Genomic DNA, 23,147 nt, shown 5'->3' with positions numbered 1-23,147 from the left:
TGGATTCTCACATATCAGATACCAACCATTCTTTTACATCCATGGAACGAGACCTACAGATCCTTCAGTTCAACAACAAAGACAACTTCCTCAATATTTTGGAGAATATATTCATCAACGTAGATCCAGTATATAACTTAAATGAAATTTCTGAGAATTTGAATGTGCTAATTAAAGAAAAAATAAGGAATTCCTCACGACTACGCATCAAAACAGACCAATACGCTCCCGTTTCCCATCCACTCACTCTAATCCCCTCAGACCTTTCCCTCCCCGGTTGCTTTCACAATACAAGCACGGCTCAGTTGGCCTTAGCAACACAGGCAGAGCAGAACCACAGGGGACTTGCGAAGACGTTAAGTAGTCAGGCTCGCCTCTGTCATATACGTATATATACACACGTCCACATTTAAACTTATCGATTTTCATTTTAGGCCTATCTTTCTTCTTGTAGTACAACCTGACATTTAGTATGTGTGTTTTTAAACAAAAGTTCCTCTTGTTTTTCACCCTGTAACCCCACTAGAAAAGCACTGAACTTTGAATCCAACACATCAAGAGTTATGTTCAACAGCCACAATTTCAATAAAAACATGTCTGTGTGCTAATAACGCTCATGCCAACAACTTCTGGCTTAAAAACTGGTGCACATCATCGCCTGTTTTTACAATTTTAATGTTCTTATTTCGACATTTTCTTCAAAACAAGTTACAGTTTACTTGATGTATTTGGCAATCAAATCATATTTTATTCTTTTAATGTGTTAATAATATCGTTGTTGTATTTTAACGCGCCTTTTGTATATCAGCTGAAGATGTCCACAACGTGGACGAAACATGTCCTGAATTGGCGTATTTTATGTTGACTTCAAGAATAGAATAACTGACAGTATTTTTATTAAGAATCTTAAAGCAAAAGTGATGACGGGGAAGCAACAGTGTGCGGTAATACGAAAATGGCAGACACCTCACCGAGCTATTGTTTCCCTTCCCTGAGTTTTGGAAAATTTAGGTTTAAATGTACAGGTTCCAAACAGTGAAGACATACTCCATTTTCTAAATGGAAGGGTATATAGAGGTACTTTAGGGCAGAAACAGATTCCAGGAAGAACAATTCAGGGATATTTGATGAACAATGGGAGTGTATATATGAGGACATACAGAAGGCAGATGTATTCAGTCAGCAGTATGTACAGATAATTGGATATAAAGATTATGTCCAAGTAGAGGTGACTATTACTGGCGAAGCACTGAAATTTACCTATGACAACAAATACATTACAGAAAGGTACAAAAAGTCTAAAGCTAGAAAACCAGTTGGGATTGAGAATATTTCTAGGGATATACTAAAGGTAATGTGTTGGGATATAGTGTTGTATCTGAAATATTTGATTAGTGTTTGCATGGAGGAGTTATACCAAATGAATGGAGAGTAGCTGCATCATCCCCAGTATAAAAAGGAAAATGTAATAAACATCAAGAGGATACTTAAAGGCAGCAAGCTTGATATGTTTTGCTCGTAAGCTTTGGGAAAAGAATAATTCTGATTATATTAGACACGTTTGCTAAATTACAATCGGACAGTTCAGGTTCAGGAAAGATTATTCCAATGAGGCTCAACTTGTAGGATTCCAACAAGATACAGGAGGCATCATAGATTCAGGAGGCCAAACGGACTGTAATACTGTGACCTACCCAAGGCTTTTAATCTTCTTGCAAAACCAATAAAGTAACTGAAGCATGTTGTTCGGATACTGTCCGATAAAATCACTGAGAACTCATTAAAGCTGAGAAATCAGTCACCATTATACCTTTTCTGCTCAAAGAAAAATGTTGTGGTTTCAACTCATAAGACAGAATGAGTGAAAATGCTGATTCAAGATCAGGCTATGTAATAAGGTGCAGAAAAAGTCCAAACTATGTCCATAACGTTGACATACATACCATAGGCACCGAGCAAGTTAGCTATGCAGGGTGGGTCACATAGACGTCAGCTTGCATTTGGGAAACACACTGTCGGCAGTCCTGAAGATGGTTCCCCGTGGTTTCCCATTTTCACACTAAGCAAAATGTTGAAGCTGGGTTTGTACCTTAATTGAGGCCACAGTCATTTCCCTCCCAGTCTTAACCCTTTTCCATTCCATCATTGCCATAAAATTTGTCTGTGTAAGTGCATCTTGAATCAAATAGCAAAACAGGCATTTATGACAACTACACAATATATTAATTGTTGTAGAACAAGTCATGAAGACAATCAAAGGTATTTATAAGAAATAGGCAGTTTAACAGCACAGTTAAGGTTATTTCTGTACTCATTTTATGCCTTTGTATACGATGAAGTTAGGGCTCGTGGCCTTCTCTTGCACTTAACCACAATATACAGTACACAGTGACATAATTTGAGAATTATTACATAAGACTGTATACAGTATGCAGACATTTGAAAAGGTGGTCCTTCACCGCAAATTATCAGAGTAGGCAGATGTGTGATGTTTAGGAAATATAAAAACCTATGTTGTCCTATTATGATTGCTTTTGCTTTCTTCAGGTTCATTAACAGGCAGTTTTCTTTTGCAGAAGAGCTAATTGAAATTTAAAACTGAGTTCATTTGGTGGATTGCATTGTTAATATCAGCGACTTTAAAGTGTGAGTATATTTGAAGGCCGTCAGCATAAAGGGCATATTTGCATCATTCAGTTGAGAAGAAATATCATTAATATATTGGGACATTTCGGATATTCTCACTCGCCCGGTCGTCTGCGCTGTGAGCCTGGCTCTCGCCAAGTACTTTGCCGTAACGCGGCCAGCGCGTGTTTTCGCACAAGATTTCCTTACTTAATGAAGGTATTATGTATATGCACACACTCACGTAATGAAAACGGCATTGGAACAATACACTGAGCACTTAACACTTGAACACTTCGGTCACAACTGATCTGTATTTAGGGCAGTACCCCAGATGGCAGATTCCCTATTTGTTGTTTTCCTAGCCATTTCTTAAATGATTTCAAAGAAATTGGAAATTTACTGAACATCTCCATTGGTAAGTTATTCCAATCCCTAACTCCCCTTCCTATAAACGAATATTTGCCCCAGTTGGTCCACTTGAATTCCAACTTTATATTCATATTGTGATCTTTCCTGCTTTTAAAGACACCACTCAAACTTATTAATCTATTAATGTCATTCCACGCCATCTCTCCACTGACAGCTCGGAACATACCACGTAGACAAGAAGCTCGTCTACTTTCCCCCAAGTCATCCCAGCCCAAACTTTGCAACATTTTTTGTAACGCTACTCTTTTGTCGAAAATCACCCAGAAAAAAATCCAGCTGCTTTTCTTTGTAGATTTTATGGTTCTCAAATAAAGTAATCCTGGCGAGAGTCCCATACACTGCAATCATACTCTACGTGGGATCTTACAAGACACATATATGCCCTCTCCTTTACATCCTTACTAGAACCCCTAAACACCTTCATAAACATGTGCAGAGATCTGTACCTTTATAAACAATCCCATTTATGTGATTGCCGGCCCCGTGGTGTAGGGGTAGCGTGCCTGCCTCTTACCCGGAGGCCCCGGGTTCGATTCCCGGCCAGGACAGGGATTTTTACCTGGACCTGAGGGCTGGTTCGAGGTCCACTCAGCCTACGTGATTAGAATTGAGGAGCTATCTGACGGTGAGATAGCGGCCCCGGTCTAGAAAGCCAAGAATAACGGCCGAGAGGATTCGTCGTGCTGACCACACGACACCTCGTAATCTGCAGGCCTTCGGGCTGAGCAGCGGTCGCTTGGTAGGCCCAGGCCCTTCAAGGGCTGTAGTGCCATGGGGTTTGGTTTGGTTTGGTTTATTTATGTGATTACCCCAAAGAAGAACATTCCTGATATTAACACCTAGGTACATACAGTGATCCCCATAAGGAACTTAACGCAAGTGTAATAAACTGATATAACTTGAAAACAATATTCATTAACCCATGGGTAAATAAGGCAAGTATGAAGCTCGAATCATTATTATTATTATTATTATTATTATTATTTACGTAGTAGTGAGGTTATGTCATGAAACATGTGCTATATGTACATATTTATATGAGTTTAGTTAATGTAGGAACCTGTATTTAATACTATATAATTTATTATTACCTGTATATATGATGTATAATCCACAGTAACATTGTGCAACATACTGTAACATCCAGAATAACGTATCCTTGAGACTAGATGGTTTTAGAATGTTCTTTACATTATGACTATGCTATTCGGCACTCTGGAATTTACTAGAAGGTATGATGTGACATGTCCTTCTAGAAGCCTGGCCAGACAACCTACAGTATATAAAGAGACAGTCCCGACGGTGAAGTGAAGTTTTCGTTTCACAGGAGTTATTCTTGTGAACTCGTGTTGTGTTTATCCTGACATGTTAAGTGGCAATCAGCAGTCAAGTGTTCAAGAAGGCAGCCTTACAAGGAAACATCGGCAATGGGTAATTCGCCAATCGCGATGAAACTTGGAAAACACATTGAGGTACACGTAAAAATGATGTCGGCATCAATTTTGGGTGCCAACATTCACGAGGGCGTTAACTACGGGGCCTAAAAGTTGCGACATTTCAAATTCCGCGCGATCAGCGATGAATACCTGCTGGCCAATGCTAAGCTGGCACACTGCGTACCTGGAGACATGTGCACCTCCTCCCCATCCCGCTCCAGTTGGTTCGCCACCGCACGTTCCCCTTCTCCCCGCGCTCGCCGGCCGCTTAGCTGTCGAAGAGAACCGGTGCTACACTTTGCGTACTCTATCAGCCTTCGTCATATCTCTCCTTTGTAATTTCCACGTTGTATTAGTCAGTTTACGTTTTCTGAAATGTTTATGAAAACGTTTGCACCAGGCGAGTTGTCCTTGCGGTTGGAGGCGCGCGGCTGTGAGACTGCATTCGGGGGATAGTGGGTTCGAATCCTACTGTCGGCAGCCCTGAAGATGGTTTGCCGTGGTTTCCCATTTTCACACCAGGCACATGCTGAGGTTGTACCTTAATTAAGGCCACGGCCGCTTCCTTCCAACTCCTAGGCCTTTCCTATCCCATTGTCGCCATAAGACATATCTGTGTCGGCGAGACGTAAAGCAATTAGCAAAATAAAAAGTATTGTGCCTGTTGTTAAGTGTGTTTTGTTTCGGTTTTCTTTTCATTAGTTTTTAATGTTTCGAATAGACCAAAGATTGTTTTTGTTTACTATCAGTTATTGACGGGGAGTTTGCCCGATGTAATATATACGGAGTCATTTATTGTGTTGCCTTGTAATTGTTTTTTGTTGTACTAGTTCGTAAAATAGCCATTTAACTTTTCGCGTATGTAACTGCCATTATACCCAGAAGACTGTAGTGCGATATTTTAATATCGGTACTTGTTGAATACATAGACCTTCGTCAGCTATAACGCAAAAGTACCGGTACAGTAAGACTATAGGTCTGCCTGTGATTACTGTATATCTACTACATATATAAATGCACATCTTTTTTTATTTTCCAAGGCTTATCTAATTACGTCAAACTTTACTACATTCCATGTCATACTCATATCGAAGTTGTCTATGCATTAAATTTATTTATATTCGACAACCATTGCTGCAATTGAAATGTGTTGTGCCTGTCACAGCAAAACATCAATAAATCGTTCAGTACAAGCACAAATAAAAACATTCTACCTATAGGCCTATTCCTTATACCAGAGTACGCAATATGGAAAATACCAGTAGTTTCAAATTCGGGGTTTATAATTGTTGTTGTTGTCGTCGTCCGCGATGTCGTTTCGTTATGGCACAACTAGTAGCATACACAAAATGGGTGGGGAAAGGGGTCATAAAAAGAAGATCTGGACCTATAACCAGGTTTTGATATCCCGAGGTACCGAATTTCATTACATTCATTGAGATCCTCTACCCGGGCACGTAATTTCTTTACATAAAAAGGTATTTAACGTTGTTTAAAGGTGGGAGATTTATTTAGGGGTGGGTGACTTAATTTAATTAATTCCATATGTATGTCCACTCTAAAGGACACTATCGACAGCTTTAAGGCGTTTTAGAAGTAAATAATAATTTAAGCGTAGGTAGGACGTGGTACCCCATCCCACGTTTCACCACGCCCGGTGGTACTTAACTCGGAGTTGTACCCACGAATGTGACAACTCACCGGAATTAGCAGGAATTAAAATATAACATTTGAATAAAATCTGGGTATATTAGTGTAGGTTATTTATTATCATTATGTGTGAAACGGAACGTAATTTAAAGGATTTCAATAATTACAGTACGAAACGAAGCAAAGTATAGAGTCGGTCCCGTTAAACAGCTAAGCAGCCGGCAAGCGCGGGGAGAAGGGGAACGTGCGGTGGCGAACCAATTGAAGCGTGGAGGGGAGGAGGTGCAGAGGCGCGTCTCCAGGTACGCAGTGTGCCAGCTTAGCATTGGCCAGCAGGTATTCATCGCTGATCGCGCGGAATTTTAGGCCCCGTAGTTAACGCCGTAATGAATGTTGGCACCCAAAATTGATGCCGACATCGTTTTTACGTGTACCTCAATGTGTTTTCCAAGTTTCATCGCGATCGGCGACTTACCCATTGCCGATGTTCCCTTGTTAGTGTCCTTGTGCTTCGTGATAGGCAGTTGTTAAAAATGATGGATGGTTGATGTGTGTGTTTAATGTGAAGTTAAGTAGAAAATAAACGAATGTACGCAACTGGCAGCATTTTGTGCGCGTCTTTGTGGATCAATCATTGGCGACCGTGACGAGAACGTAAGAATTTACGAGTGATTACGGATGTAAGTGCGAGATAGATAAAAATGCAAGTGATACTAGAAAATATGTCCGCACAACAACTAAAAGACGAACTCACCAAGATAAATCTTCCGACGAACGGCAAGAAGACATCGCTGCTGACGCGGTTACGGGAAGATCTCGTCGATAAAGGACAAGATTCCGAAAAGTTATTCATCGAGGTCGACGAAGATCCGGACGAAACATCAGAAGAAGAGGTAAATATAACAAAAATGTATTCTATGTTAACGAACATGATACAGACACTCAATTGCACCCTAACAGACAAGATTTCGAAAGTAAATGACAAACTTTCAGACAAAATTTCAGACGTCAATTCCGCCATAACAGTACAGATTGCAGACCAGATTTCGTAAATGACAAAATTTCAGACGAAAATTCTCAAGCTAATACAGTTTAAACCGGACAAATCACAAGTGTACACGCAGGTATACAAAGTAGAGCAGGGCCTAGAATCGAAAATTTCAACCGTAAATGACAACATTTCATCCCAAATATCGGACACCAGGTCAAAACTGGGAGAAGTTCAACAGACCAATAGTAGGGTAAGCCAGCTGGAAGGGGACATCTCAAACCTCAAGGACGAGGAGGAAATCCAGATTTCCGGCATAAAGCAACAGGTTGAAAGCCGTATCTCCGCCGTTGAGGGAAATTTCGGGAGCCATATTTCTGCTGTTTAAGGAAGGATAGAAAACCGGCTTTCGACCAGAAACGGAGATATGCAAAAGTATAAGGGAAAGCATCCTTCAAACAGTACAAGATAGATAAACTCAAACAGGACATATCGCCACACCTCTAACCCTCAAACCTAACCGGCAATACAGGACACCTAGACCCGAACGTGATTATAGAGAGCCTTCCGGAATACTACGGCTGACTGGAAGAGAACCCGACTAGCTTCGTCGAGGGATCGGTCAGTCTATTAGGAAATACTAATCTACCAGAGGACATCTTCGTGCAACTCGTCACACCGCGATTAAAAGGGCAGGCCGCTACTTGGTGGAACAAATTGAAGGTCTTAAATTTAAACTGGACGGACTTCAAGAGGGAATTCCTTCCCAGGTTTAATTCCGAAGGGGTGAAGAACAGCGTGAAAGGGTACCTAACTGACTGAGGCACAACCCAATGGCATGACAGCTAGCGCCTTCCTCCTACAGAAGTACCAATTCTTGAAGCGTCTGCACCGGAAGGAATCGAGAACGAGATCTTACAAAACATCACAGAGCTACTCCACGATAAGATTCGACCCCTAGTGAAAGTATAACAACCGAGATCCTTTGATGATCTACGTAGAATCATCGTCCAGTTGGAGGAACACAAGAGCAAAGCTACGGAAGAGACCAGTGCAGTTTGTAAGTGCTACCAGTACGGAAGAATGGGACATCTGAAGAACAAGTGCCCAGCCTTGACGTCGGAAAACTAGGTCCGGCAAATTCTGGGTTGAGGGTGTATGGAACCGGGAATGGGAATACGCCTCAGAACACGACAGACAAGCAACCATGGTCAAATAGGGGAGGGATTGGACAGATTGTGAGCAGAATAGGCCAACCCTACCCAGCTATCTTCTTAAGGAGAGGCAACGATAATTTTTCAGCCATACTCGACAGCCAAGCAAGCCATTCATTTGTCAACGGGACTGTTGCCAAATTACTACCGCACATGGAGGCTCACCATCTCGGAAGGGTAATGGGAGCAGCGGACAGGGCAACCTATTCCATTTCAGGACAGACTAACCGAACCGCTAAATGCATGGACATGCCTAATGTAATTGACGTTGCAGTGATTCAGAACCTAATACCTGACATCATATTAGGTCATGATTTTCGGGTGGAATACAAGGCGATCCTAGACTATGCAGCTCATGAAGTCTTTTTGGGAAAGGACAAACGTCTGAGGGTCGCCTGGCATGATGGAAATCTCCGGAATCACAAGGATGCGGAAGTCGACGCAGACTTGGGAGATATCCAGTTAACGCAGTTAAGGCATCTTCATCCAAGTGAAGAAGAGGAGCTGAGACGCGCCTTAAGGGACTTCTCGGAAGTCATTACCAATAAAATAGGACGGACTACCACGGTATCGCACCCCATTGTATGCAGCACTCTCTCATCCATCAAGCAACGTCCATATCCAATCAATCCGGATAAGTGCAACTTCGTCATTCAGAAGATTCAAGAGATGGAAGGGCAAGGTCTCATCCAACCCTCTACATCCTGTTGGACTTCATCTATCGTCCTACCGAAAAAGAAGAATGGGGAGTATCAAATGTATGTGGTATTCCGCAGGTTGAAGGAGAAGTGTGACGCCTACCCAATGCCTGACCTGAAAGGCTCGCTGAAACAAGTAAGTGGTTCTAGGATTTTCAGCACGCTGGATCTCAAATCCAGATACTGGCAAGTGGAGGTCGAGGAAAGTTCTAGACCACTGACCGCCTTCATGACACCGAGAGGATTGTACCAGTTTACAGTAGTGCACTTTTATTGAAGATTGCTCCTGCCAAAGAGATAGGATAGGAAAGTTGGGAGGGGGAGTTTTCATTCTGGTGAAAGAAGAATTTGTAAGCTACGAAAAAGTTAAAGATGAGACACATGAAATTCTAGGTGTAAGGCTCATTTCTAAAGATAATAGGCAACTTTATATATTTGGAGTGTACAGATCGGGAAAGGGTAGCACTGATGCGGATTCGGAATTATTTGATAGGATAGTCAGCTATGTGGGAAACGACATGGAAAGAAATGTGATTGTAGCGGGAGATCTGAATTTGCCAGATGTCAATTGGGAAGGAAATGCGAACGACAGGAAGCATGACCAATAAATGGCAAATAAGTTAATATGGGAAGGACAGCTGATTCAAAAAGTGATGGAACCAACCAGAGGGAAAAATATTTTGGATGTGGTGCTGATAAAACCAGATGAGCTCTATAGGGAAACTGAAGTAATAGATGGTATTAGTGATCATGAAGCTGTTTTTGTGGTAGTTAAAAATAAATGTGATAGAAAGGAAGGTCTTAAAAGTAGGACTGTTAGGCAGTACCATATGGCTGATAAAGCAGGTATGAGGCAGTTTCTAAAAGTAACTATGATCGGTGGAAAACGGTAAATAAAAATGTAAACAGACTCTGGGATGGGTTTAAAGAAATTGTTGAGGAATGCCAAAACAGGTTTGTACCTTTAAGGGTGGTAAGGAATGGTAAAGACCCACCTTATTAAAACAGAGAAATAAAGAGACTAAGAAGGAGGTGCAGACTGGAAAGAAATCGAGTTAGAAATGGCTGTGGAAGTAAGGAGAAATTGAAGGAACTTACTAGAAAATTGAATCTAGCAAAGAAGGCAGCTAAGGATAACATGATGGCAAGCATTATTGGCAGTCATACAAATTTTAGTGAAAAATGGAAGGGTATGTATATGTATTTTGAGGCAGAAAGAGGTTCCAAGAAGGGCATTCCAGGAATAATTAATGAACAAGGGGAGTGTGTATGTGAGGATCTTCAAAAGGCAGAAGTATTCAGTCAGCAGTATGTAAAGATTGTTGGTTACAAGGATAATGTCGAGATAGAGGAAGAGACTAAGGCCAAAGAAGTAATAAAATTTACATATGATAACAATGATATTTACAATAAGATACAAAAGTTGAAAACTAGAAAAGTGGCTGGAATTGATCAGATTTCTGGGGATATACTAAAGACAATGGGTTGGGATATAGTACCATATCTGAAGTACTTATTTGATTATTGTTTGGCCGAAGGAGCTATATCAGATGAATGGAGAGTTGCTATAGTAGCCCCTGTGTATAAAGGAAAGGGTGATAGACATAAAGCTGAAAATTACAGGCCAGTAAGTTTGACATGCATTGTATGTAAGCTTTGGGAAGGCATTCTTTCTGATTATATTAGACATGTTTGTGAAATTAAGAACTGGTTCGATAGAAGGCAATTCGGTTTTAGGAAAGGTTATTCCACTGAAGCTCAACTTGTAGGATTCCAGCAAGATATAGCAGATATCTTGGATTCTGGAGGTCAAATGGACTGTATCGCGATTGACATGTCTAAAGCATTTGATAGGGTGGATCATGGGAGACTACTGGCAAAAATGAGTGCAATTGGAGTAGACAAGAGAGTGACTGAATGGGTTGCTATATTTCTAGAAAATAGATCTCAGAGAGTTAGAGTAGGTGAAGCTTTGTCTGACCCTGTAATAGTTGAGAGGGGAGTTCCTCAGGGCAGTGTTATCGGACCTTTATGTTTTCTTATATATATAAATGATATGAGTAAAGGAGTGGAATCGGAGGTAAGGCTTTTTGCGGATGATGTTATTCTCTATAGAGTGATAAATAAGTTACAAGATTGTGAGCAACTGCAACGTGACCTCGAAAATGTTGTGAGATGGATAGCAGGCAATGGTATGTTGATAAACGGGGCTAAAAGTCAGGTTGTGAGTTTCACAAATAGGAAAAGTCCTCTCAGTTTTAATTACTGCGTTGATGGGGTGAAAGTTCCTTTTGGGGATCATTGTAATTATCTAGGTGTTAATATAAGGAATGATCTTCACTGGGGCAATCAAATAAATGGGATTGTAAATAAAGGGTACCGATCTCTGCACATGGTTATGAGGGTGTTTAGGGGTTGTAGTAAGGATGTAAAGGAGAGTGCATATAAGTCTCTGGTAAGATCCCAACTAGAGTATGGTTCCAGTGTATGGGACCCTCACCAGGATTACCTGATTCAAGAACTGGAAAAAATCCAAAGAAAAGCAGCTCGATTTGTTCTGGGTGATTTCCGACAAAAGAGTAGCATTACTAAAATGTTGCAATGTTTGGGTTGGGAAGAATTGAGAGAAAAAAGAAGAGCTGCTCGACTAAGTGGTATGTTCCGAGCTGTCAGCGGAGAGATGGCATGGATTGACATTAGTAGACGAATAGGTTTGAATGGCGTCTATAAAAGTAGGAAAGATCACAATATGAAGATAAAGTTGGAATTCAAGAGGAGAAACTGGGGCAAATATTGATTTATAGGAAGGGGAGTTAGGGATTGGAATAACGTACCAAGGGAGATGTTCAATAAATTTCCAATTTCTTTGAAATCATTTCGGAAAAGGCTAGGAAAGCAACAGATAGGGAATCTGCCACCTGGGCGACTGCCCTAAATGCAGATCAGTATTGATTGATTGATTGATTGATTGATTGATTGATTGATGCGACTGATGTATAACGTATTGTCAGGTTATGTTGGAGATTTCTGCCAAGTGTATCTCGACGACATTTTAATTCAGAGCAAGAGTTTTCAGGAACACATAGTACATCTCAGGAAAGTACTGGAACGACTGAAGATTCATGGATTGACTTGCCAACTGGAGAAGTGCCACTTCGCCCAGTCCCGCGTAGAATATCTTGGCCGTGTGCTAACATCTGAAGGCTTAGAAAGACAACCGGAGAATAATCGAGTTTTCGAAGAAGCTGATCGCCTGTGGACCAAGCGGCGAGTACGTCAGTTCCTTGGCTTGCGTGGATGGTATAGCAGCTTCGTGCCATTGAAGAGAAGTTAATACCACTCACCGATCTACTCCATTACAACCACCCGTTCCGGTGGACCATCAAGGAAGAGGCAGCATACCAAGACATTAATGCTGCGATATGCAACGATCCCGGTCTAGCCCACCCCGACCCTCAACGGAAGATATGCCTGCAGAAAGGCGCCAGCGACTCCGGCTTAGGAGCAGTGTTATTCCAGGAGAGAAATGACGGAGGAACTGACTTCATCGAGTATGCCAGCAGAAAGCTATTCCCCACCGAACAACGCTACTGCACTGACGAGAAGGAAGCCTTAGCCGTGGAGTGGGTCATGGGAAAATTCAGAGGCTACTTGGAAGTAAGGAAGGACTAGCTTTACACCGAGAGTCAACTCGTCCCAAGGGAATTCAAGATGTGCTACAAGAACTTCCGAGTTGACGGAGGATTATTGATGTACAGATCTCACCTCTCCGACACGCCTATAGTTGTGGTGATCCCCAGACAGCACACGACAGACATCCACGAGAAGTTCCATGACAGCACTGAAGCCGGACATCCAGGAGGCAAAGAGACGTATCAGTCTATCCGACGAAGTTTCTTCTGGGTCAACATGCGGAAAGACATCCTGGACATGTGAAGGGGTGCTATATCTGTGCCTGCACCAAAGCGAGTAACAGTAAGGCAGATTCCAGTCAGCGAGGAAGACGGCTGCAGTGCCCTTCGGAGGTCATAGCCCTGGACTTGATGGGTCCTTACCCTAGGAAACTACGGTGTAAAACAGGACTGCTAGTAATCACTGACCTCTTCACAATATGGATTGAGGCCTTTCCAATACCAGAAGCCATGACGGGACGCATCACTAGCCTTCTACAAGATGAGGTATTCAGCCGCTACGGTTATCCACGGTGCATTCTGTCAGACATCGGGAGTCAGTTCACGTAAAAGAAGTGGAAGCAAATGATGACAGAATTGTGTATGGAGCACTGGACCACACCTATCTACAATCCAAGGACCAATCTAACGGAACGACGGAACCAGGAGCTGAAAAGGATACTACGGGTCCACCTAGTAGACAATGAACATCGACTGTGGGACCGTCAGATACCGCAGTCACTCTTTGCCCTTCAACGACGCATCAACTGGGTCATTGGCTATTCCCCAGCGGAGCTGTTCCTTGGTCGACAGCTATACGGCACCGGGGATTGAGAGATTCGTCCACCATCCACCTCTGGTCAAGATGATGCAGTTGTTTCCCTAGCAGAGTGCCAGCAGCAGCAGCAGGACATCAAGGAGAAGCAAGCAAGCTTTGACCGAGTCAAAGTTTACAGCGATTTGCATCCCAGAGAAACGACCAAGCATAGCTCACAGAAGGAAGAAGTGAAGGGAACTACCTACCTGCCTTACATTCACAACAACACAAATCGAATTACCAAGGTCCTACGGAAACACAATATAAAAACCGTGTTTTGCATCGTCACTAAAATTGCTCACAGTCTGGGTAAAACCAAGGACAAATTGTCTATCAAATTATCTATCAATTGTTTGTCTAGTATTTCATTACATGATTTCAAAGAACTTCCACTACATCCACAGTTGTCTGATTTAACATCTTTTTAGTTAAGTTATTGCGTCCGTTGGCTCACTTACTCGCTCTCCGTGTACACCGACGATCTCATGATTCGATGATTGAAGTCTTGTGTACTGATGCGAGAATATTGAGTAGTTCTTTCCAATATAAAACAGATCATTTTGAGTGGTAATGAGCATGACTCATAGTCGTAGAGTAAGCTAGAGTCCTGAGATGAATTAATTGTCGAATGCCAAGTAAGTTATAATACTAAGATTCATTACACTAAATTGAATAACCTTATAGCCTACGTACTTACTACCTACTTTGAAATTAAGTTTTGACTACCTTATTAAAACTGCAAATAAATCCGGCTGTTGTCTTAAACCTTCTGGTAACAAGAAGAGAGTGAATGATAGTGAGTGTGGTTTTCAAATGAGCTGAGAACGAGAGTCCGATATAGCATACAATTCTTTCAGTGAGCCAAGGTTCTGTATGTCTCACCCATAGTGCAAGTTCAGCCCCCGAGATTATTAACTTTACCATCGTGGTTTGATTTGTTTTGACTCGGTTGACAACCAAGGGAGATCAAGGGCAAAGTGCATGCATTCAATTTTGAAAAGACAACTGACATAGTTTCAGATTTGAATGTCCAAAATAATCATTGTCCATATTGCAAATAGCGGATAAAGATATTGATCCTGATATCGGTGGTCTACTAACAGATATGTTATCCGATGTTAAGATCAAGGCCAATTATGTTTATGTATGGATAACAGCATATTCATTTAGTTTGGAGTGAAGAGCTACAACTCTAGGGATTCTCGATGACAGATGGATGCCAGCAACATTTAACTGATGTGAACTCTGAACTGGAAGTTTTTGGTAAAAATTTTAAGTGACACTGATTTAATATATATATATATATTGGCAATAGACAAGAATGACATTTTAAGAAGATTATAAATTGTATAGTGTAGTTTTAGTATATTTTTGTGACTTTTATGATACGAAGGCGGATCAAATATAAACGGGAATTTGAATGTACCGCTGCTGTTTGTAATAGTTCTGAGGCGGGGCTTTGCTAGGATGTTGTTGGGGGTCCCTGGAGAAGGAGTTTGCGCGTGCGAACGACGGTGGAGAGCTGGGCTGCTTCAGTACACCATGAGTGAGCAAGAGGTGCACACGCCTGTTGCATAACACATCATTATAAAATTTCTCGCAAAAGAGGGCACCAAACTTTCCGAAATTTTGAGACGGCTCCACACACAGTTTGGGGAAGAAACATTTTCGCAGACTCGAGTGTATGAGTGGACTAAAAAATTCATGGCAGGAAGAGAAGCTGTGGAAAATGAACCTCATGAAAGGAGACCGCGGACAAGCATAACTGCAGACAACATTGCTGCCATTCGTGTCATTATTGGTGAAGATCGGCAAATATTTTTTTCAAATTGTTTTAGCTGTAGGAATAAGTTACGGAAGTGTTCAAATCATCATCCGAGATGAACTCCATTTCAGAAAATCGTCTGCCAGGTGGGTTCCTCGTCTCCTCAACCAGGAACAAAGACTTTACGCCAGGAAGTTTGTCACAGACTGCTGCGTCGCTACGAGGAGGAAGGGGAGGACTTCTTGCGTCGTATTGTGACTTATGATGAAAGTTGGGTGCATCATTACACCTTAGAGTCAAAGCAAGCAAGCATGGAGTGGCGACGAAGCATGTCCGGTCATGGTCAAAACACGACCATCTGCTGGAAAGGTGCTTGCAACCATTTTCTGGGATTCCACAGGCGTTTTGCTGATGGGTTTTCTTCACGAAAAAAGGACAATTAATGCAGCCTCTTACTGTCGCCTTTTGGATGAAGCAAAATCTGCATATCGCAACAAGTGACGCCGGCAAGCGATCCGCAGCGTCATTCTTATCTATGACAATGCAAAGCCGCATACTGCCTCTTTAACGCGGAAAAAACTGGAGGAAATTCACTGGACAACTCTGGAACACCCTCCGTAGGGTCCAGATTTATCGTCCTGAGACTACTATTTGTTTGGATCACTCAAACAAGACCTAGGAGGACAGCGATTCGACGATGATGCAAGTTTAGAAGAGTTTGTGCACAAATGGCTCAGCACATGTCGCTCTTATTTCTATCAGGACAGCATAAAAACTTACCAATACGATGGAGAAATTGTGTATCAAAGGCAGGACGCTATGTATAAAAGTGATCTCCATGTGTATTTTGTTTGGTTGATGCAATCAATTTTAAAATATAATTCCCGTTTATATTTGATCCTACCTCGTATATTTTATTTTAATTATGACACATACTGGATTTCTATTAAGAGATGTTTAGAACTTTGGTGTTTGATGTGTAATAATAAGTAATGGGGTCCAAGAGATGCTTGGTAGTGTGAAAAAATCACTGAGGAAGAGGACAGTAAGGTCCTGAAAACATTTATGGTGCATGAGGTGATAACAAATAATTAATAAAATAAATCTTCAATATTGACAAGGTTGATTTTAAATATCAAAGATGTATTTACTGGAGTAGAGTTCAGCTCCCTGCGAATGTCCACTGTTCCAATAATGAACCATGTGTGTGTTGTGTCTCATTGATCCGTGAATGTGGCACCACCCAACAACTGTCTGCTGCTAGTCAGCTGAATCACGTGCCATGAGCTCGCCGTTCCTACGATCTGATTCACTCAGACATTTTAATGAATCGATACACTGCTTCGAATCATACGCTCAGTAGCCAACACTACTACCCAAATACATCAGCTACTTGAGTTTTCCTATAGTTGTAGCTATCACTGTTATGGTATATGATTACTTTTTCAAAATAATTGCTCATGTTGACCACTAAAATAAACTTGTGTCCTCATACTGAGATGGTGCAGCTATTTTCAGGCACACCCCCAATGGTGGTGAGTTACACGTGCCATTTTGACCACATACCAGCCCTCCTGACATTCTTAAATTTCTAGCAGTACTGGGAATCGAACCCAGGCCGCCAAGGACAGCAGCTAATAGCGGTGACCAGTACACTACAGGTGTATTTTGACCACTATAAAACTGTCAAGGAGATATAACATTTACATCACTGTATTCTGCTTCTAAAGTGTTAGTCTGCCCCTTTAAGGCAAAATGCAAGGAGGTGACTGGGGTAGTGATAAGAAGGATAATAAGTCAATAAGTATGGTTCAAAACACTACTACTGTCTGCTAATTACAATTTATCAAAGTTGGCGAACGTGAATCATGTTGCGCTGCCTCTCGCAAGCTTGCATGCATGCAAATGGAAGTCACTTCAAGCCACTGCTATCACATTTCCAAACCAGCCCAGCGTAGATACTGTTATATGGAGCTCAGTTGTCAGCAGACTACAGTATAGAAAGCACAACCTCCATTCACAATTAAGTTTAAATTGCGTATGTTATGTGCATTACCTAAAGACTGACAGTTGCTCTAGTGTCATCGCATGAAGGTCTGGATGCTTAGCAGCATTAAGTTGTAGTACAGAAATGGTAATAAATTAGACTATCCATCTTAGTTCCTTTATCTTATCTTTTATTTGTCATTGAGGAGAGACTCACCTTGTATATATTATGTGAACTAGTACTATGAATTGTTGCTTCCTTTGACTTCTTTTTCTTGTAGGTGCCACTGTTGATTCCGATCTTCATCATATTCGTAGCACTCTTCCTGTCTGTAGTACCAATGATAACAGATTCCTCACCAAGATACTTCTTTGCAGTTGGATTCATTCTTGTCGGAGTAGCGGTATACTACTTCTTTGTGTACCGCAAAATTAGGCCAAGGATCATGGGTATGTCTTTGCAAATAATTTTCACAATTGATTTATTTCCATTTAATTTAAATTTATGAAGATTTTGGTACGATGCACTCTAATGTTTACATTTACACTTAATCGTATCGTGACTCAGTCACATTATGAGACAATTACCAATTATTCACAGTGTTTACTTATAAGACTGAATCTTACTAGCACATACATTTTCAGTAAAGGCAGGGAGAATATATCAAGTAGACAAATAAATAATTTAGCACCATATTTCACTAATGGTAATGAGGAAGTTTTTTGCAGGCTATACAATTTTTAAAGTGTTCCACATTTAGTGCTAATTGCTGAAGGATGATAACAATGATTCAAGGGTTTTCCTCAGATAGTGATCCCAGTGAGGGTATCAGTGAATAACTGTAAAAGAATTGTAATTAAAAGAATTAAATTTAATTAAAATTAATTAAAAGAATAGAATTAAATAATTTAATGGATATATATTTAACAGATATTGTAATAGGAGTTGGATCATGGCTGAGAAGTAGTATTATGGAAGTGGAAATTTTCTCACAGAACTGGAGTGTTTGGCATAGAGACAGGATAGGAACGGTAGCAGGAGGAGTATTCATACTGCTGAAAGATGAATTTGTAAGCTACGAAATCCTTAAGGATGAGAAACATGAAATTCTAGGTGGAAGACTTATCTCTAAACATATAAGGCAACTTGATGTTGATGATGTGGGGAATGACACAGAAAGGAACATTACTGTAGTGTGATCTCAATTTACCAAATGTTAACTGGGAAGGTAATGTAAATGACAGAAAACATGACCAACAAATGGTAAATAAGTTAAGCTGAGTCAGAAAGTGACGGGACCACTAGAGGAAAGAATATCCTAGATGTGGTACTGATAAAAACGGATGAGCTCTATAGAGAAACTGAAGTGATCGCTGTTTTTGTCATAATTTAAGAAAATGTAATACAAATGAACCACTATTTAGTCCAGTCTAATACCACTCATTTTCGTCAGCAGTCTCGCATGACTTACCCCATAAAAGCATTGGATAAATCGACAGCGATACTGTCCATTTGGTCTCCAGAATCCAAAATAGGGTATCTGGTATATCTTGCTATGAACTTACAAGATGAGACTCACTGGAATAACCATCCAAAATCCGAACTGCCTTCTATCAAGCCATTTAGTCATTTTGCAAGTGGGTCAAAAGCAATCAGCAAGTATGCTTTCCCAGAGCTCACAACCAACACACATCAAGCTGTGGCCTCTAATTATCTGCTTTATGCTCATCACCCTTTCCTTTGAACACTGGGGTTCCTATAGCAACTCTCCATTCATTTGGTACAGCTTCTGTACGCAAACAGTAATAAAATATATGTTTCAGATACGGCATTATGTCCCAACACAGTGCCTTTCGTATGTCTCTAGAAATCAATCAATCAATCAATCAATCAATCAATCAATCAATCAATCAATCAATCAATCAATCAATCAATCAATCAATCAATCAATCAATCAATCAATCAATCAATCAATCCCAGCTGCTTTCCTAGCTTTCACCTTTTGTATCTTTTTGTAAATGACAATATTACGACTATATTATCATATGAATATTACAACGAGCTAGAAAGAGGACTATAGAGTGGCTAACATGGCTGCTACAGTGCTCTGGGTGGTGCCAAGGCGAAATAGCGACTCCATAGTTTAAGCGCCATTCATATAATTTCTCCGCATACGGTGCGATACTTCTAATAGATTAGATCGAAGAAAATATGCTCTCTACTTGTGTGGCATGCAATTGCATAAATTGTAGAGAAAACACGAAGAATAAATATCATATTTTAGATAAGATTCTTTTTTTACTAAAGTACACAGTTTTGGGCGATTAGCAGAATTACGTTGCCTGTGTAGCACAATCCAGCACGTGTACATTAGGCCTACTTTTATTTTCTTGTATTTGGTATTTGAAGGTGCTTAGATAGGTTACCTTTGTGTCAGTAGATTTACCGGCCCGTAAGGGAACTCCACCGGGGCAAATCTCCGGCACTTCAGCTTCTCCGAAAACCGTACTAAGTAGTCGGTAGGACGAAAAACCAACACCACTATTTATTATTACATTGTATCCTACAGAGCACATTTCCCCAGCATTTTGAAAATAAATATAAAGTGAACAACGATGTTACAAGACGCCTGCTGTCCAACGCCACACCTACAATATTTAGAATTTCCTAGTCACCTCATCCCCTTTGCCAACGATACGGAGTAATATGAGGACTTCCAGTCCTACATCACCACTACTACTGAGCGAGTTGTCTACGTGGTTCGCGGTATATAGCTCTTAGCTTGCATTCGGGATATAGTGAGTTCTAATCCCACTGCCGACAGCACTGATAGCTGGTTTTCCGTGGTTCCCATTTTCACATCAGGCAAATACGGGGGCTGCTGTGCCTTAATGCCACTGACACTTCCTTCGCAGTCCTAGCCTTTTCCTATCCCATCGTAGCTATAAGGCGTGTCTGAGTGGGTGCTACATAAGGCAAATAAAAAATCGGCGTTACCATAATCTTCTTCCAAAGATAATCGAAGTGAATTATTCAGGAAACTTATGTGATTTAAGATCATTATCACAAGAAGAACTGTTCTCTTTTTTAGCAATTATTTCAAATAGTTTATCCTACAAATTCTTGTTCTTATGTTATTATTATTATTATTATTATTATTATTATTATTATTATTAAGGGATACTTTATTACACCATTGTTCACTTCAAACCTTGTACCCCACGGCTCTAGAATACTTATTTTTCGTAAATTATTATTAGTTTTACGCCCTACTAACTACTTTTTCGGATAAGCCGAGGTGCGGGAATGTTGTCCCGCAGGAGTTCTGAGGGATTTGAGCACCTAAATACTATCGTACTGAGCCAGGATCTAACCTGCCAAGTTGTTTAGTGTCCGGCTTCTTGGCTGAATGATCAGCATGCTGGCCTTTGGTTCAGAGGGCACCAGATTCGACCGGGTTGAGCATTTTAACCGGGTAGTCGACAGTTAATTCCTCTGGATCCGGGACTGGATAACCTTCTTCATCTACACACAACAGAACATTCTACAAACCACTACAGAAGCACGCAATAGTAAATACATCACTCCACCTAGGGTTGGCGTCGTCAGGAAGGGCATCCGGTCGTAAAATTAGGCTAAATCCATACAAAATGCCAATTCCAGGTAAATGGAAAGATATCAGGATTTATTATTATTATTATTATTATTATTATTATTATTATTATTATTATTATTATTATTATTATTATTATTATTATTAAAGTTATATGAATTATTTCTCGATGTTGTTATATTGCTTTGCTCAAGGTTTTCTGTTCTATATTTTCATTCCCTGTAAGTGGGTCTAAATTTTTGGCGATGTCTTGTGATTTGTTTTGTAAATCGGACTAGTGAAAATGCGCTAATTTTCTTTCTTTATACAATATGTAAGTACGTAGCCTGTATCTTGTATTTTTTAATGTCCTTTTAAACAGACATTGCGCATCTTTGAGTGCTTCCCTAATAAAGAAAACTGTGAAACGGTATTTATTCCCGCAGCCTCTGTACTTGCTTCATCACAAGCCCACTCGATTTGGTCGCTTACAATATGGCGGACGTGGCTTTCAAGTAGATTCAAATATGGCGGTCCAATAGCCACTCTATAGTCCTCTTTCTAGCTCGTTGGAATATTAGTACTCGTACATGAATAGGCTAGAATGGAGCTTTTAGAGGCAGGAAAGATCACAATATTGAGATAAATTTGGAATTCAAGAGGACAAATTGAGTCAGATATTCCTTTATAAGAAGAGGAATTAGGGACTGGATTGATTTGTCAAGGAAAATGTTAGATAAATTTCCAATTTCCTTGAAATCATTTAAGAAAAGGTTAGGAAAACAACAGATAGGGAATATGCCACCTGGGCGACTGCCCTAAATGCAATCAGTATTGATTGATTTATGGATTGATTGATTGACCTGAAATTGTAAAATATAGTGGGAATGCAGGGATGAAATTGCTGCACAAATTAATAACAATAGATAAGGCCATCGTCGCTTCCTTTCTACTCCTAGACCTTTCCTATCCCATTGTCGCCAAAAGACCTGTATGTGTCGGTGCAATATAAAGCAGATTGTAAATTAAATTTCAGTACTTCGCCCATATCAGTCACCACCTCTCCCTGGATATTATCCTTATAACCGACTATGTTGACAGATCTGTTGCTATTGATGCTTTCACGGCCCGCACTTATGGACATGATGCTGTATAGGCTATTGGGATTATGCCGTGTCAAGGAAATAAGGTGAAATTTCTTTACGTTTCGCAGAGAACTGTGTTCTGCGACATCAGAAGAAAATCTCGACTGTCCACGAGAAAGGCTTCTTAAACAATGACTTTTTGAAATTTAAAACGTTACAATAGAAGTGGAAATGGTACGTTCATTCGTCACCAGATGGCTCACTGGACGTGACACAGCGCTAGGGTTCGAAGCGGAAGCTGAGCGAACCATCAGAATCAGTCTAAGAAGGTCACATAACATGTGTACGTAACATATGACATAGACAGGTGTATGACATTGACACAAGCCTGGACTGAAACATTTGGCGATGAGGAACGTACGAATTTGGAAAACATCGAGACAAAATAACAATAGTGAATGGACAGGGAGGGGAACTACCTACGTAAATCCCTAATGGATTGCAACCAGGTATTACTTAATTGATAGCCAGTGTCCCTGTTGAAATTATAAGGATTTCTACGTATTTTCACAGCTTCCCGTATAATCCTGGACCTGTAGTGTCTAGTGTGGGTAAGAGCTCGAGCATCCTGTAACATGACATCATGACCCGACGATAGAGCGTGCTCAGCTATTGCCGATTTGTCCGGCTGGTTGAGACGAATATTACGTTCATGTTCCTTGATACGGCTACCAATAGACCGGCATGTTTGGCCGATGTATACCTTACCGCAAGTACAGGGAATTTCGTATACCCCAGGATGTAAAAGTGGAGACAATTTGTCCTTGGTTTTACTCAGACTGTGAGCAATTTTAGTGGCGGTGCCAAATACGGTTTTTATATTGTGTTTGCGGAGGACCTTGGCAATTCGATTTGTGGTGTTGTGAATGTAAGGGAAATAGGCAGTTCCCTTCACTTCTTCCTTCTGTGAGCTTTGCGTGGTCGTTTCTCTGGGATGCAGGGCTCTATGAATCTGCAAATCGCTGTAACCATTACCCTTGAACGTGACTTTGAGCGTGTCCACCTCCACCTGGACATTTGATGGCTCACAAATTTGTCTCGCCCTCTTGGCGAGTGTCGTGAGAATGCCTTGTGTTTGTGCTGGATGGTGGTGAGAATCTGCATGAATATAGCGATTTGTGTGGGTA

General features: G+C 40.8%; 1 protein-coding gene across 3 annotated transcripts in view; it reads left to right on the top strand.

Moving 5' to 3' along the window:
- Positions 1 to 23,147, top strand: part of LOC136862706 (b(0,+)-type amino acid transporter 1) — a 453,749-nt gene that overhangs the window by 386,025 nt on the left and 44,577 nt on the right. For all 3 annotated transcript variants that reach the window (XM_068226490.1, XM_068226491.1, XM_068226489.1), the window contains one exon: positions 17,564 to 17,732. In XM_068226490.1, the coding sequence (XP_068082591.1) occupies positions 17,564 to 17,732 (169 nt within the window). The remainder of the gene's footprint in view (positions 1 to 17,563; positions 17,733 to 23,147) is intronic.

This window comes from Anabrus simplex, chromosome 2, assembly GCF_040414725.1.
Source record: "Anabrus simplex isolate iqAnaSimp1 chromosome 2, ASM4041472v1, whole genome shotgun sequence".
Lineage (NCBI taxonomy): Eukaryota > Metazoa > Arthropoda > Insecta > Orthoptera > Tettigoniidae > Anabrus > Anabrus simplex.
Note: the sequence above shows the minus strand (reverse complement) of the source record. Positions and strands in the feature narration are given on the sequence as shown.